Source organism: Eutrigla gurnardus, assembly GCF_963514095.1.
Source record: "Eutrigla gurnardus genome assembly, chromosome: 6".
In the NCBI taxonomy this organism is placed as follows: domain Eukaryota; kingdom Metazoa; phylum Chordata; class Actinopteri; order Perciformes; family Triglidae; genus Eutrigla; species Eutrigla gurnardus.
In genome coordinates, this window is record NC_139920.1 from 17,742,976 (window position 1) to 17,758,859 (window position 15,884).

General features: G+C 44.8%; 3 protein-coding genes across 7 annotated transcripts in view; 2 read left to right on the top strand and 1 right to left on the bottom strand.

Annotated features, from left to right (window-relative positions):
- suco (SUN domain containing ossification factor) overlaps positions 1-6,804 on the top strand; it is a 40,618-nt gene extending 33,814 nt beyond the window's left edge. For 3 of the 5 annotated variants that reach the window (XM_084012427.1, XM_084012429.1, XM_084012430.1), the window contains 6 exons: positions 95-182; positions 283-387; positions 700-854; positions 1,506-1,597; positions 2,778-2,833; positions 3,707-6,804. In XM_084012427.1, the coding sequence (XP_083868553.1) occupies positions 95-182; positions 283-387; positions 700-854; positions 1,506-1,597; positions 2,778-2,833; positions 3,707-4,279 (1,069 nt within the window). In that variant the 3' untranslated portion in view covers positions 4,280-6,804. The remainder of the gene's footprint in view (positions 1-94; positions 183-282; positions 388-699; positions 855-1,505; positions 1,598-2,777; positions 2,834-3,706) is intronic. The other 2 variants (XM_084012428.1, XM_084012431.1) reach the window with 2 other exon arrangements.
- The window catches only part of prkaa2 (protein kinase, AMP-activated, alpha 2 catalytic subunit), a 456,922-nt gene that overhangs the window by 174,933 nt on the left and 266,105 nt on the right, over positions 1-15,884 (bottom strand). The gene's annotated exons all lie outside the window — the stretch shown is intronic.
- On the top strand, positions 8,229-15,431 carry mysm1 (Myb-like, SWIRM and MPN domains 1). Its single transcript, XM_084012424.1, has 20 exons — positions 8,229-8,293; positions 8,490-8,562; positions 8,738-8,808; positions 9,263-9,337; positions 9,425-9,503; positions 9,589-9,687; positions 9,813-10,338; positions 10,418-10,652; positions 10,732-10,862; positions 10,952-11,055; positions 11,153-11,230; positions 11,367-11,449; positions 11,529-11,583; positions 12,601-12,651; positions 12,750-12,824; positions 12,908-13,096; positions 13,876-14,008; positions 14,185-14,290; positions 14,722-14,779; positions 14,886-15,431. Exons 1-20 carry the CDS (start codon positions 8,238-8,240, stop codon positions 15,243-15,245), a joined length of 2,637 nt encoding a protein of 878 aa, XP_083868550.1. The 5' UTR covers positions 8,229-8,237; the 3' UTR covers positions 15,246-15,431.

Here is a 15,884-nt window from a genome sequence, read left to right on the forward strand (position 1 = left end):
TAAGAAGTTATGTTTTGATTGCTTATTAGATAAATAAGACCGGTACCACCGAGTGGAGTGGTTCCTTACGGGTTGTCACTGTTTTGGTCCTCAGGTACCGCAAACAGATGGAAGAGATGCAGCGAGCGTTCAACAAGACCATCATCAAACTGCAGAACACATCCCGCATCGCTGAGGAGCAGGTCAGTTTGCATGAAGGCAAATGAGAGCGAGAGAAAGATGAGGCATAAAACTGTTCATGCGTGCGTTCGTCCGGCGGTACGAGTAACTGCTTTCTTTCAGGACCAGAAGCAGACGGAGTCCATTCAGTTCCTGCAGAGCCAGCTGGAGAACGTCACCAAACTGATGCTCAACCTCACCATCACAGTCAACCAGCTGCAGAAAGAGGTTCTTTTTTTCTTTTCTTTTTTTTTGAATAAGCCATGTTTTGAGTGTCTTACAGTAAGCTCCACCCATGCCGAACATAAACCAGAGTCAGAGTTTCCTGCTTGGAATGATCTCAGCAACAATGTGTTTGATGCCAGACTGAAATTGAGAAACAGTCGAATGTGGATCTACTGAAAACACGATAGCTGAAAGAACAAAAAAGTGTGACTTGTATATTTGAAGCTCCTCCAGGACATTTCTGTAGGTCATTCCCAGGCTTTTCAGTGGCTGCTTTGGACACATTGTGATGTTTGAAATGCTTTCCCTCTGCAGGTATCTGACCGTCAGAGCTACCTGGTGGTCTCCCTGGTCCTGTGTCTGTCTCTGGGCCTCCTGCTGTGTCTGCAGTGCTGCCGCAGCTCCTCTACCACCCCCAACACCAATGCTGCTGCCCTCCCCAAGAGCAACCACTACCCCAGCCCCAAGAGGTTTGTCTCTCACACACACACACACACACACACACACACACACACACACACACACACACACACAGTTCCGCCACATGTGAACAGGACACTTTGCGTCTGGAGGCTTTGCTTCTAATTTACTGAGCAACATATGATATAATTGTCATTCTCTGTTCTGTCATTGTGATTTTAGAACAGAACAGACTGTATCAATCCTTACTTCACTTGTTATCTGTTTCCCTTTACGGTGTGTCACGTCAAACGCAAGCGTGAATGAGACGAATTATAGTGTTGAGATTCTCGTCCTGTCGTCACTGAATCAGGAATGGAGACTAATCATATGGTAGTGGTCTGTGGTCTCCCAGAGCTCTATTAGTCCAGAGACCAGACTATGTGGAGAAAGTCTGTCTATGGTACAAACGACAAGCTGCCGTATTTATGTCTAGATGGCGTTATTTTACGTGTTGACGGAGCAGCTACAGTGTTAGCATAGCCGACCTCTGATTGATCCGAACTCCAGACCTAACAAATCATGACTTCGGACTTTTTACAAATTGTATCCGTTTATTGCTATTAAGTCCCAACAGAATTGTTAGTTGGGTTCATATCGTTGTAGTAAACCAGCCGTGACGATGTAAACAACTTGGATGTCATTCTACTTTTTCTGGTCAGATGCTTCTCCTCCTATGACGATATGAGCCTAAAGCGCAGGGTGACCTGTCCGCTTGTTCGCTCCAAGTCGTTCCACTTGTCCTCTACAGAAGGTAAGAGCCCCCCCCCCCCAACACACACACACACACACACACACACACTAAATATATATACACACACTCAAGTCTCTCCTCAAACCAGCCCTCTGTTGTTCTATCTATTGTGTTTCGCCCTCTTCCTTTTGTCATTGCAACATTGAGGCTTCACACTACAGTCATGGCTCATAAAGCGGTGCAGGGATGACGGATTGTTGTCGGCCAACCCGAGAGCTCGCATCACGCTGCTTCCCTCGACAAAAATGGATTGGATTTTGGATTATTGCAGAAAATAAGCTCTGTGGCCAAACGAAGGTTTACCATACTTACAAGATAATATGCACAAATGAACACTACTTTCACAGCTTTGTTTTCTTTTATTGTAGCTAAAAGCTTAGGCTATAAACCAACTGCAACTACATGACGGTCACATGACTTCAGCTTCTGCTCGATGTCGCATTTAGCCGCTCGTTAGCAACTGCCTTTAAAGCTTCAAAATTCACGACTAACATATTTTATTTCTTAAGCTTGTGTTAACCACAGACCTTATTTTAGGCATCGAACCAAAAACAAAACAGGAAGTGCAGAAATGCTGACTCATCTCAAGGTTTTGGTGCTCTTTCCTGCAGAGCTCTCATGAGTTCAGACTAGTTGCGCCAGGCGTCCACATCCAAGTGCTATTCTCATCTTGCCGTTTCCCCTCACGCACATCGCCATGCTCTGCGGCTGATCTCCCCGGTGTTGCCAGTGCCATTGAGCAACACAAAGCCCACGGGGAGCGGGGCTGATGCAAGCCATTAACAGAATCAAGTCTTTTTGAAACCTAAAACTCCCCCTGCTGTTCATTATCCCTCAACTATGTGTGGGTGTGTGTGTGACTGAGTTTGCCCTTGAGGCTGAGAGGCTGTCATTGCCAGCTTGTGGCCAAATGCAGGCTTAAGTAGCGTAATAATAGAGCATGGCGCTTCACTGGCTCATGGCAGACATTTGCAAGTAGTAATCGATCATAAAAAAATCTCTGATTTTTAGCTTAGTTTGTAGTTTTAGTCAAATAACTTTGTCATCTTCTGTAAAGCCATGATTAGGACGTGTCTTTTTATTATTTAAACTACTTGCAAGGTCACTTCATGCTTGTTACATGTATGTATTCCTGTTTTGCCATTCCATCATTAACCTGGCCCCTCTCTCCCCTCCCCAGTAGGTCCCGATGACTTGTACATTGTAGAACCTCTAAGGTTTTCTCCAGAGAAAAAGGTACAGTGTCTGTTCCGGCTGCTGCTGTTGGCTGTGACGGCCGCCTTACTTTTCTAAGTGCTGTGTGTTTTTTTTTTCTCGTGTCTCAGTCAGTCAGTCAGTCTGTCCAGTAAGTGTGCTGGAGCAGTGAGTGGCGTCTTCGTCAGTCACTGATCTCAGCGGAGTAGCCGAGTTAAGGGAGCGGCTGAAGCGTGTTAATGATTCAGCCCGCTCCGAATGCCTGTTAACCACTTCTCTGCGGACACCGGGGGCGTATTTTCTAAATTTGAAAACACGCCCCCATGCAAGTCCCTAAAACATTTTTAAACGCGTCACATTTTGAGGTGACTAAAGCGTGGTGTGGATTTCTATCATATCATAGCACAGCACCCATCAGTTCTAGAGACACTGTTCCCACATGTATGTAAACATCCTCCTTTAGCTGAGAATAAACTACAAGTCCATTTATCGAGCTCCCCAAAACAGAATGATATCATATTAATGCCTACATGAATAGGCTGCCCACAAGTCACGTCACAGGGCAGCGCATGCTGGTTGGTACTCTGAATAATGACATAACTTTAATTATCCTTTGAATGTAAATCTTAGTGTAATATTATTCTCTGATCAGTTTGTCATCATTTCTGATGCAAGATATGATTTTATGGCCATAGACTGCAGTTTTAAATCAGACTTAGACTTAGATCAGAACCCTCCAAATCCCAGATTCCATCGCTCCCCATGACAGTGTCTCGCCCTTCTCTGATCCATCTGTGTGACCTTGTTGTCGAGCACAGAAGTGGTTAATGTGGCCTTACGTTATTGGATGTATCTTGACTCTGTCTAAATGTTTTTTTTTTCCTTCATTATTCCTGTCTTATGTTTCTCCTGTAGAAAAAGCGCTGCAAGGCAAAGTCTTTGGACAAGGTTGAGGTCCTGAAGCCAGCCGATCCCTCGGCTCGGCTCACAAACGGGGGTCTAGACTGCAATGGCTTCCAACCATGCCTCCCTTTGCCGCCGCCCCCACCTCCTCCACCTCCACCACCACCACCACCTCCTCCTCATCTTCCCTCGCCTCCCCTTCCGTCTGCAGAGGAGGTGTCATCGCTGCCCACATACAACTCTAAGGAGTTCCCCTCAGAGACCAGCAGCTGCACTTCATCCACCCACTCCGAGGAGTCCTACACGAGTCGCCTCCCCCCTCCCTCCCCCATCTACCCCCCCACCGGCCTGTGCAACGGACACGGCCTTCCTTTCTCCCTACAGCAGCCTCTAGCCGGGTCCCGTCAGGAGAAACGCTCTGTGAAGCGGCGGAAGTCGCGGCAGACGGAGCTGCAGTTCCCCGCCATGCGGGGGGGCGGCGGCGGCGGCGTGGCCTCTCTGCCCAGCCTGCAGCAGCTCATGAAGGGAAACAAGGAGATGAGCGTCGGGACCATCGGGGTGACGGCGGTCACCGGACACGTCTGAACACAACTTTCTATTCACACACACACGTGCGTACACATTATTTGGTAGCAGGCTCGTAAGGAGGTGAGATACGACTGCATGCCAAAGAACCACATTTCCCATGAGCACCGAGGCACGCTACAGTGGCTGTAGCTCGACATCATCCAGTCCTAATCCACTCCTGTCAAAGAGCTGTTTACGGTTACGTGCCTTTATATCTGTTCTAGACCTTTTAAATGCTAATATTGAAATAGAATTGTCGACAGAGACACTGTGGTGGGGAGAGAAACAATAATAATAATACAAGTCAAATCCATTGAAGTGTGTTTTTCTACTGGACAAGCACATTGACAGGTGAGCGGCAGTAAGCTTTTATCCCCTCTGAGCACAGAGAGGCGTCGGCCTCCTTCTACGATCCTCCTCCTCCTCCTTCTACGATCCTCCTCCTCCTCCTTCTACGATCCTCCTCCTCCTCCTCCGTTCCCCTCCGGGGGGGAATCAAGAAGTATTAGGCTGCTCTTTTGGATGAAATGATGTGGTGAGGGAACCGTCTTCCATTGCCGTCATTTCGTATCCATTCTGTCTTTTTTTTTTTTTGTTGGTATTGAATCCTAACACGACTACAGGTGTTAACAGTTGTGGGACCAGAGAGTTCAACTTTCACCGCACACACCAGACACTCTCTCGCTCTCTCTCTGTTCCTCTTCCTTTGCCCTCGTCAGTCTGTTACCAAGCCAACCGCCAGAGTTGAATGAAGAAGGTAATGTGTTGAACCTACCGGCTCACAGTGGCGCATCCCCGCTTTGTTAGTTTGGGCTGGGCCCGAAAAGCTTGCTCACACATCCGCATGAAGAGAAAATGCTGCTGTTGTGGCTGAGGAAGGTAAAGGGTTCGAAAAGGGCTTGTTTTATATATATATATATATATATATATATATATATATTATTTCTTGCATCCACAGCTGAGCCACGCTCCTCTCTTGTCGTCAGTGGGGTGGGGTTTGTTTGACTTATTCTCACAGCCGGGACGGAGGCATCCTTTGTTCGGGGGCGCAGTATACTGCAGGAGCACGTTGGGTCGCACATATGTTTACACTTCCATCACACACACACACGCATCACACCGGCATCCTGCAGCCAGTTTTATTTATCTATCTATTTATTTATTTAAATAACTACAGATTTTTATCGTTGAACCCAACTCGGTCTCCGGATCCTGCAGCTTCGAAAAGCAGTTTCGCCCCCCCCCCCCCGTGTGAGAATGTTACACAGAGATATTAGGGTGAAATTCACTCGACCTCGCCCACGCTCCTTTCTGCTTCAGCTTGACCTCTGACCTCGTGGCGTACCCCTCATTCTGTTTGATAGCAGTCGCGTGTCCCCGCAGCAGCTCAGCAAGATAATTGAGTATTGATTTCGAGAACTGCAGGCTTCTCGGGGTCCTCACGCTGCTGCTTTTTTGTTGGAGCTGCCGGGTAGTGGATGTTAATTATTGTCCCGTCTCTCTGACCTCGTGACTCGCCGGGTTTAGTGTTTAAACGCCGTAGCGAGTCGCAGATGTGCGAAACAAAATGAAATGTATACCTTTTCCTTTTAATGTGTTGCGGTTTCTGACTGGCTCTGTGCGGTTGGTGTTGTGTACATTTTGACATGAGATTTCTCTTTTCTTGTTGCTCTACTCTCCCAAAAGTAGTGTCATTACCTCTCCAGAGGAGCTTCTACAGCTCCTCGTTCTCTTCACCAAGGTCACCTCCAACAGCCCCCCACTCCTCCCTATTTGCACGACTTTCTGTGACTGTGAAGATGAGTTTTTTTTAAATATGCCTGCTTTTATTAACCACTCTATTAAGATGTTCTCATTATGAGATAGAGACGCTTTAAACTCTCCTGGTCTCACTCTCTATCTCTCTCTCTGTGCATCCTCGCTTTCATACACTCATCGTCTTTCATTCACTTGTCATTGCTCTTGTCTTTGCCCCCCCCACACACACACAAACACACACACACACACACACACCTCGAACGACACTGCGGTTTGTGAGGAGAAGGATGTGAATCGTTGAATAAAGGGAACGCAGCGAAGATGGGTGAAACTCGGAGCACCATTAATGTGATTCTCTATGTTCCACAGGCCGAGCAAATCATGTTGTTGTTTTTTTTTTTACCCTTTTTGAATGTGTATGGTCTAATTTGTGTGTGTGCGTAAAACCTGTATGCATGTGAGAATTGTTTTCATGTATGCGTGTGTGCGTGTGTTATGAGAAAGACTACTTTGAATCTACATACGGGGACTAGGGAGAACGCCCTCTGAGAGAAATTCTAGGAGCTCAGTGTGCACTTTGTATGACTCCTCATGCCTTTTTTTTGTTTTGTTTTTCTACCTATTATGTCCAGTGTTTTCTTTTTTTTCTTTCTCTTTACTTCTCGTTCTCGCTGTGATAACTCTGATGAGCTGCACAGTATTTTTTGAGCAGGAGTGAGTTACTACAGAACTGTAGTGCCATTAGAAACTGTGAATTTCTAAATAAACTTTTTTTTTGTCTTTCACTTTGTCTTTCTGTTCTGTGTTTCTGATCATTAATCGGTCTTAAAGTCTATCTAGTTTAAATCAAGAGTGTGAGGCTCTGTGTTTACAGGCACACTATTGTCATTTTAATAACAGCAGTTTAAGGAGTAGACGAGGAGTTTGTGACTATATTCAAATCACAGCCTAACATGCTGTAAAATAAAATCCGGCAGGGTGCTTAAACTCCGACAGATAGATGGATAGATGACTTTCTGTTAATCCCTGAAGGGAAATCAAATTGTCATAGCATTGAAACAAAAAAAATGCTCAAATACAATAGCATTAAATACAGTACAATAAGGTAAAATAAAAATATTAGTATATACAATATAATACAGTGAATCCACCAGGATTATAGTGGTTCAACTGTTCGAAGAACTAGATACAGTGTGTGTATATATGATTAAAATATATGTCTCACAAACACTAGGGGACATTTTTGATTAATAATCATCCCAATCTTCTGCTGTTGGTTGACAACTGAACATAAATGTCAGTATTTTGTTCATGCAGGCGACGTAAACACTGACTCTTCTCCCCAACGATGTGATACTATCTGCTATACTTCAAACCCCAGTCTGTCCCAGGTCCTTTCTGTGTTGAGTTTGCATGTTCTCTCTGGGTGCTCTGGTTTCCTCCCATCATCATGTACACTGTATAATGACAATAAAAGCACTTTACCTTACCTCTGAAGAAAAGAATGGAGCGTTAGTATAAAGTAGAGTAAAATGGCAATATCCATGTTAAGTACGACCATGACACGGTTGTACTTCAGTACAGTACTGAGTATATGGGTTACATTTCTTCACTGCAGATAATCAATACATCAGCCACCAAAAGAAACGTGTCTGATTAATTTATTTCAACATTTATTCATAATATTAAAGTGATAAACTTAGAAGAGCAGCACATTCATGCAGGATTATCATCAACCATTTGCAGAGGCAGGTACTTTGTTACTGTACTATATTTTTTGTACTTTTTTTTTACTTGTACTCCTTACATTTAAAACAAATACCGGTATCTGTATTTTCTATTTTCAGTTTCTTAACTTTAGTTTTAAAACATTTTAGAGGAATTGTTGATTATTATTTTGTATTATCAATATGATGGGAGACAGCCTCTAGAAAATTCCTTCATACGTTTAATTTTATAACTCGAGTATTTTGTCCTTCAAAGTGATACTTTTTACTTTACACTTTGAGTACATTTCAGTGCTTGTACTTTTTCACTTTTGCTTGAGTAAAGAGGTAGAATCAGTGCAATTTCAACATACGTATCTGTGTCTCTGAACTTCAGCAGAAGAACGTGCTACCTCCCACCACCAGGTGTCGCTGTGAGCGCCGCCCAGCTCTGTTTTCCTGCGGCACGTCCCCCTCTCTCTTGTTTCCGTTGTTTACGTTTATCCAACAACATGGAGGACGAGGTGGATGTTGACATCGAGGGAGACGAGTTTGAAAGTAGCATTAGGTGGGAATATTTGCCGGTTTCTGATTAATTAACATTAATAAAAGTATGTTAGCCTCGCGTGTTGTAGTCCCAGCCTGCTAGCGGAGACCTGGCGGGTGTTTTTAGTCCCCCGGAGGAGGCTCCGGCTCCGGTGAGCTGTCCCGCGATAGGCGTGTACTGGGTCCGTGTTTTTAACGTCTCTTTTTTGCGTTCGCAGCGAGCTGGACAGAGGAGGTTTAGACCAGGAGCGGTTCGTACAGTCGGTGTGGAAGAGCGACGCGGGGATACTGGTACGAGCTCACGGAGCTAACGGAGCTAACTGGTGTGTTGATGGCTGTCAATGCTTGTGTTAACTAACTCTCTCTCTCTCTCTCTCTCTCTCTCTCTCTCTCTCTCTCTCTCTCTCTCTCTCTCTTCTCTCTCTCTGTGTGTGTGTGTGTGTGTGTGTGTCTGTGTGTGGAGCAGCCATGGCAGCTGGACGGCTCCATCAGCGCAGAGAACAGGGAGGTGATCGAGAGGATGCTGCTGGAGGAACAGTATCCTTTAGGAAGTGATGTTGTCTTAATGGCTGCACAGTCTGGCTTCAGCCAGATGGGACTCCAAAATGAAACCTTCATTGACAACACATTCACATTCCAGTGTCTGAATTAGGGGTCGACCACCATGGCTTTTTCTGGGCCGATACCAATTATAACTAATCAAGGAGAGCAATAACTGATATTTGTCTGCAGTAAAAAGTAAAAAAGTTCCCTGAAGTTTTGTAAAGTAAAAATAAAGACCAGAGAGAAATGACTGAGGCTGTATCAGAGCCAAAGTAACGTATTTTAAGATGAAATTATTTTATAGGCAAATCGGCTTTAAGAAATGGCCGATAACCATAAGTTGTAGCGTTCTGAAAGTGTTCAACTATGGTGCACAGTTTATTTGTTTAGCTCCATAGTTTGGATAACGCTCAGTTTTAAACGTACTGGTCCTGAACCATACTTGTAGATACTACCTGACAGGTGAGGGGATTCCTGACCATATATGGGAAGGTGATGTTGACAACAAGCCCAAAGTAAAGAAGTAAGTCAATCCTTCCTTCCTCCATCATTCACACAAGCAGAGTGCATTTCATGTTGTCAGCAATGTTACTACGTGTCACATGTTCAGGTCTCCAGCCAAGACGTCGGCCTCGGGCTCCTCTTCTCGTTGGTCCAAACAGGAGACAGATCTGTTTGAGGAAGGACTGGTGAGCGTCGCATGTCAACATGCAAACCGTCCACACATTTCTTTGTGAGTGTATTCCCTAAAAAGTGTGATGTGTTTGTCTGCAGGCGCAGTTTGGCCGAAGGTGGACTAAGATCGCCAAGTTGGTGGGCAGCCGCTCCATTCTTCAGGTCAAGAGCTACGCCAGACAGTATTTTAAACACAAGGTGAGTCAGCTACCTATGTGCTCACAAGTTCCAGTTTGTTAATACAAGCTTGGTTGTAGAAATAGTGCTTTCCTCTTTCACAGCCTCTTCCTCTTTTTTTGTCATCTATGTTTTGTTTTTTTCAGACTAAATCAGAAACCAAGGCTGCAGCTCCCTCTGCTGGTCCCATTCTGAACTCACAACCTCCGCAGCCCACCTCCGGTCATGGATCTGCTCTAACAAACACCGTCCGCATAGAGAAGCTTTCTGATGAAGAGGACGAGGAGGTAGACATCACCAATGACCAGAGTGACAACGGAGACGGGGACGATAAACTGCAGGAGTTCTGCGAGCCGGAGCAGCTAACGGGCACCGAGATCCTGACGGACACAGATGAGTGGGAAGAGGCGGATGTGGCGGAGACGAAGGACCAACCCGGCCACGCATCGGTGTCTCCGCAAAGTCCTCAACCCTCGTCTTCCTCAGAGAAGACAGGTGTCACTGGGCTGGACGAGAAAGGCAGCGAGGAAGTGTCACTCCATCCAGAAAACCTTCAGGCGGGAGCTCAGACGGACTCGGAGCAAACGGCCAATGAGAACGGAGGCCAGAGCTCCCGGTCTGAGAGCTCAGTGCAGACTGGTGGACTTGTAGAGACCTGTGGTGATGACACAGGTGAGACTCACCCACTGTTTTTATGTAAACCCCCCACGTGATGATGTGAAGTTACTCTGTGTTCGTATTTGCATCCTAGATTCTTCTGAGAAGACCGAGCAGAGTCCGACGGATGGACCAGAAGACGACCAGGAGGAGGAGGAGGAGGAGGAAGAGGAAGTGGAGGAGCTTAAGGTGCCTGAGCAGGAAATAGAGATGGACATGGAGGCTGTCACTGAGGATGAGAAACAAGCTATCCCAGAGTTCTTTGAGGGACGACCATCCAAGACGCCTGAAAGATACCTTAAGATCCGTAACTACATCCTGGACCAGTGGTAAAAAATTTGACGCATGTTCGGTAACGTTTGTCGCTGCTGCTCCGCAGAACACGTCATTGCAGGTTCTTTTCGCCAGGTTGAAGAGCAAACCCAAGTACCTGAACAAGACGTCAGTCCGCCCCGGGCTGAAGAACTGCGGCGACGTCAACTGCATCGGGAGAATCCACACCTACCTGGAGCTCATTGGAGCCGTCAACTTCAACTGCGGTAACACTGCTGAGCTGCGTTCTTCTGTTATCTTTCTTTTAAAACCCGGCTTCCCTGTTCATTTTGGAGCTGTGCCTCTTCCCTCGTAGAGCAAGCGGTGTATAATCGCCCAAAGGTGGTGGACCGCTCCAAGCATAAGGTGGGAAAAGATGTCCTCGAGGCCTACCAGCTGGCCCAGAGACTGCAGAGCATGGTAGGTTACACATAGACCCCCACGAAGACCCTCAAGTATCTAAACTGTAAGTTTGCCCGGCATCGGGCTAACTGACGATTGGCTGCTCGTTTTTTAGCGGACCAGGAAGCGGCGTGTGCGGGACACGTGGGGAAACTGGTGCGACTCTAAAGACTTGGAGGGACAGACGTACGAGGTTTGGACACTCTCAGACACTTAACTATTTACTTATACCCGGGTGAATTCACTTATATTATATATATATATATATATATATATATATATATATAGGATATATTTACTGATCCTGTGTTGGTGGTGTTTCTCGTCAGCACCTCAGTGCCGAGGAACTCGCTCTGCGGAGGGAAGAGATGAAGAGGCAGCCTAAACCCTGCAAGATCTCCAGATTCAGAGGGTGAGCATGATGGATTCACGACAGCCTAGTATTTATATATTTCTACATCTGTTACGACTTGTGGTTTTGCTCCTTCTAGGACTTTCGATCCCTTCCAGTTGATTTCCTGCAGGTCTTTTGGAGAGGAGGTGCAGGTCAGTGGCCGTTTATTCCATCACTCAGTCATCAGGAGGGTAATGTGTCTTGGAAGATGGGGGATCTATTTAATCTGAGGTTATGTGTTCACAATAGGCGTGGAGCCATAGGACAATTTCATGGAGCCATAGGAAAATCTCATGTCACGTTTATCTTGGCCAAAATAATTGCGATTCACAATGTTCTAGCCAAAATGTGCATTAAAACTCTTAAAATTGCACTCAAACATACTGGAATGAATTTATTATTTTGTTAAGAAACTAATATTTGTATGGCACCACATATCTTTTTTTTAAATTGAATATCCCTTTAGTGAAAAAAATTATTTAATAATATTAAATAAGATTATATATTTTCACAATGTATTTTTGTATCCTCTATTTTTTAACTCTTAACTCTCTTTTACTTGTTTAAACTTAAAAAGGATGTTCACGGATCAAGGACGTTCTCTATAGTGTGAAGCTGAGGATTTTGCTGAGGTTCTCCAAAGAACTTTGAAAAAATATGGAGACCGTTGATATCTCTAATTGACACGATAGATGTTATGCCTGATGAACCAAACGACTGACTGAACTATATTATAACTATCTTCCTTTCTTCTTCGTACTATAATTATTAGCCATTTCTTTTGAGGTTCCTCCGATTTCTGTTATTATTGTCTCTTGTTTTGTGCTTGTAGAGTGGAGGCCGAAAGGGGGAGGGAGGGCAGGAAAAGGGGGGGAAATGAGTAAAACGTGAGCACTGTACCTCTGTTGTAATTGCATTACATGCACTCTCTTTTGTTGGTGCTCAATAAAACATATATATATATATATATATATAAAATATGTGTGTCTTATCTGTGACACAATACAAATATTTGTTTGTTACCTAAATGTTAAGAAGAGATTCCAGTATGTTTTAGTGCAATTTTAAGAGTTTTAAACATATTTTGATGAATATTGAGATAATATCATGAATGGATAATCGCGACGTGATCTATAAACATTAAAATGTCTTCTATGCTTTCTCCCCAGGAACCGTTCCAGGTTATTGTGTGTGCAGAGACTCTACTCATAATGGACATGGTAACGCTATACACACAGCCGTGTTACAATCTCAAACAGTTGTCTCATTTTATTCTGTTATTATAAGCTGCTATAAAACGACGTGTTGTGATTGTCAGCATGCCCACGTGTCGCGGGGGGAAGTCATCGGCCTGCTGGGTGGAACCTTCAATGAGGAGGAGAGAGTGTTAAAGGTGGGAGAATGAGTGGAAAGCAACCATGTGGAAGATGAGGATGGACATTTAGTTTTACCGTATACTCTTTGTATTCTGTGCAGATCTGTGCAGCGGAGCCGTGCAACAGCGTGAGTACGGGTTTGCAGTGTGAGATGGACCCGCTTTCTCAGACTGAGGCCTGCGACGTGCTGTCGTCCCTGGGCTTCAGCGTGGTCGGCTGGTACCACTCCCATCCCACCTTCCACCCCAACCCTTCAGTACGGGACATAAACACGCAGGACCAGTTCCAGGTGAGGTGACTGGATGAGAGGAGTCACGCGGGGGCTCATCTCAGTCCCTGGTTTGTCTTTCCGTGCCACTGTTTGTCATCCGATAATGCCGGGACGCGCTCACTTGTGTTTGTACGCTCCGAGACCGGGGAATCATGCTTGCCACGGGATCCGATCAGCCACATGCTGAGGTGGCCTGGCTCCAGTCGGGTTCGGATCTCGTTACCTGTCCTCATTTGCTGCTTCAACATAAAATCTTTTAAATAACAAAATAGCGGGGAGAATTTATAGGAACATGTGTTTTATCAAATCAGCTGAGCTTTTTTGGTAGCCGGTCTTCAATTATTCAAGTCTACTAACACAGGCAAAAAATAACGGGGGGCTTTTATTCTGAAAATGGTAAATGGCCTCATTTATATAGCGCTTTTGTCCAAAGCGCTTTACGGTAATGACTGACATTCACCCATTCATAAACACATTCACACACCGACGGCGGAGTCAACCACGCAGGGTGTCTTGCTCAGGGACACCAGGCACTCAGCTAGGAGGAGCCGGGGATCGAACCGGCAATCTTGCGGTAACAGCCAACCCGCTCTACCTCCTGAGCTAAACCTCCCCTAAATTTGTTTATCCAATGCTTTACAGCTACTTCCTATATCCTGTCACTATCTGATCAGGCAGGTCGCATTGAAGTGGACACAGCTGAGTTCGAATCACAAAAGTCGTACTGAAAATATGAGCGTATCCCCAGGCCTTGATGTGAACATGTGATCTGATTCCCTTTGTCCTCATTGGTCCAGAGCTATTTCTCACGTGGCGGAGCCCCATTCATCGGGATGATAGTGAGCCCGTACGATCCAGCCAATCCCTCGCCCCACTCCCAAACTACATGTTTGTTGGTGAAAGAGGGCCAGGAGCCCTCAGGCCCACAGAGTATGTTAAACACACTCACACACACACATACACGCAAGAAGACATGATCCAGAACTTCAAAACAGTTGAGATCAAGAGGCTTTAAAATCAAGCTGACAATGTAGGTCAGCAATTTCAGCACGCAGCAGCACAGTTTATCCTCTCTCTCTCTCTCTCTCTCTCTGTTCCTCCCCCAGAGCTGCCCTTCAGATTCGACTTCCTGTCATCTCAAGACATTCCAGACTGGGAACAGACGTTGAGGAGAGCCCAGTGGATCATCCACAAATACTGTCAAACACCAGGGTGAGTGAAGAACATGACCTGACCGAGGTTTTAACAGGTCTCGTTTTTAATTTATTTTTAATTTATTTAATTTTTAAGAGTGTCTTTGTGGGTTTAGTTTCGGTTATTCAGAAAGGTTTCTAGTTTTTTAATAAAGGTAGTAGGCATGAGACGATATGAAAATGTTGCATCACGATTATCCTGGACAACATAATCTTCATTCAGGATATTATCCCGATAATCAGCAAAATATTAGTAAAATGGCACTAAAATCCACTAGAGTGATTTTAACTTTCTTTTTTCAAAAACATGAAATTGTGTTTTTTCCAACATATATTGTTAAATAGATGCAAATATGACCTGATCTAAAAGGGTTAGAAAAGGCATTTTCATTCCAGCTCTAAATGAACGGCGGTGCATCTAAACTGTCGCTTTTTCTCTGCTCTGGGTAGGAGTGTGCAGATGGACAGATTTTTCCGGAAAGACTCCCATCTCACCTGTCTGGAGAAGGTCTGTCCACCAACCTTGAAGCTAATGGCCAACTGACTTACCTCTTCTGCTGTTTTATCCTCTGTCTCATTTCACCTGACCTCTTCTATCCGTTGCCTCCCTTCAGATGCTGTCATCTCTGGCCAGATACATGGAGCCCCTGCCAGATGAGGAGGGAGACCCCTTCCTCACCCAGATCCAGGCCCTTTTCCAGTCTAACTTTATTGCCAAGCAGCAGCCGTCCGACCAGGAAGAGGGGGAATCTTTAAATACTTCACACGGACCAGAGGACTCGGATGACTTCGCTTTTGATCAGCTGATCTGTGAGGAGGGGACCCCGGCGGGAGGAAGAGGCTCTGATCTGGATTCTGGCAGAGCCTTGGACCAGTCCACCACACAGACCACAGACACAACCGCAGAGACAAACAGCAGCACAGTTTTACATCTGGGCTCTGTGTTGTCAACCGAACATGACTACTTACTGTGACTTACTTGTACTAATACAATATTTAACAAAGTCGAAATGTGTTTTGTAAATATGATAAGGTCAGTATTACCAACTTGCTCGTTTTATTATTTTTAGTAAGGTCTTTTAACCGAAAATAGAACGAGAAGAAAGAGGAGAGTGTGTTTATGGGGGGAGAAGCATTTTACTTACAGGAAAATAAAGATCAATTTATATATATTTGCCTTCTTGTTGTATGTTGTATATTGTATTGTATTATGTTTTAATAATAACTTGATAGGCCTTTTATATTTTTGCTTTTAGATGGTGTCGTTTTACAACACAATGTCTAAAACTGAGGTCACAATTTTCTCTCTTCCATGAAAGGGAATAGAATAATTAAGACTCTGTTTCCTGTCAATCGAAGGAAAGAGACAAATGAAGTTGTTTAGCATTAAAGGATGTAAACATGTTCTAGTAGGAACCTGAAATACAAGTATTCACCAGAAAAGGAGTACAATTAAATCTAGATTTAGCTCAGAGAAAGTAGAAAGTAATGTATATTAAGTTTTTCATGAACGGTGTTGTTAATTGTTAATAATAATAATAATATTAATAACAACAATTAAAGTTGGCAGAGCGCGTCCCTGGTGGTCTAGTGGTTAGGATTCGGCGCTCTCA

What these genes read in the sequence shown, in the direction of transcription:
- mysm1 (XM_084012424.1), top strand. Translation starts at nt 8,238, where the DNA reads ATGGAGGACGAGGTGGATGTTGACATCGAGGGAGACGAGTTTGAAAGT. An exon ending in GACCTGTGGTGATGACACAG is followed by an intron (nt 10,339 to 10,417) that starts GTGAGACTCACC and finishes TTTGCATCCTAG; the next exon opens with ATTCTTCTGAGAAGACCGAG. An exon ending in CTTTTGGAGAGGAGGTGCAG is followed by an intron (nt 11,584 to 12,600) that starts GTCAGTGGCCGT and finishes CTTTCTCCCCAG; the next exon opens with GAACCGTTCCAGGTTATTGT.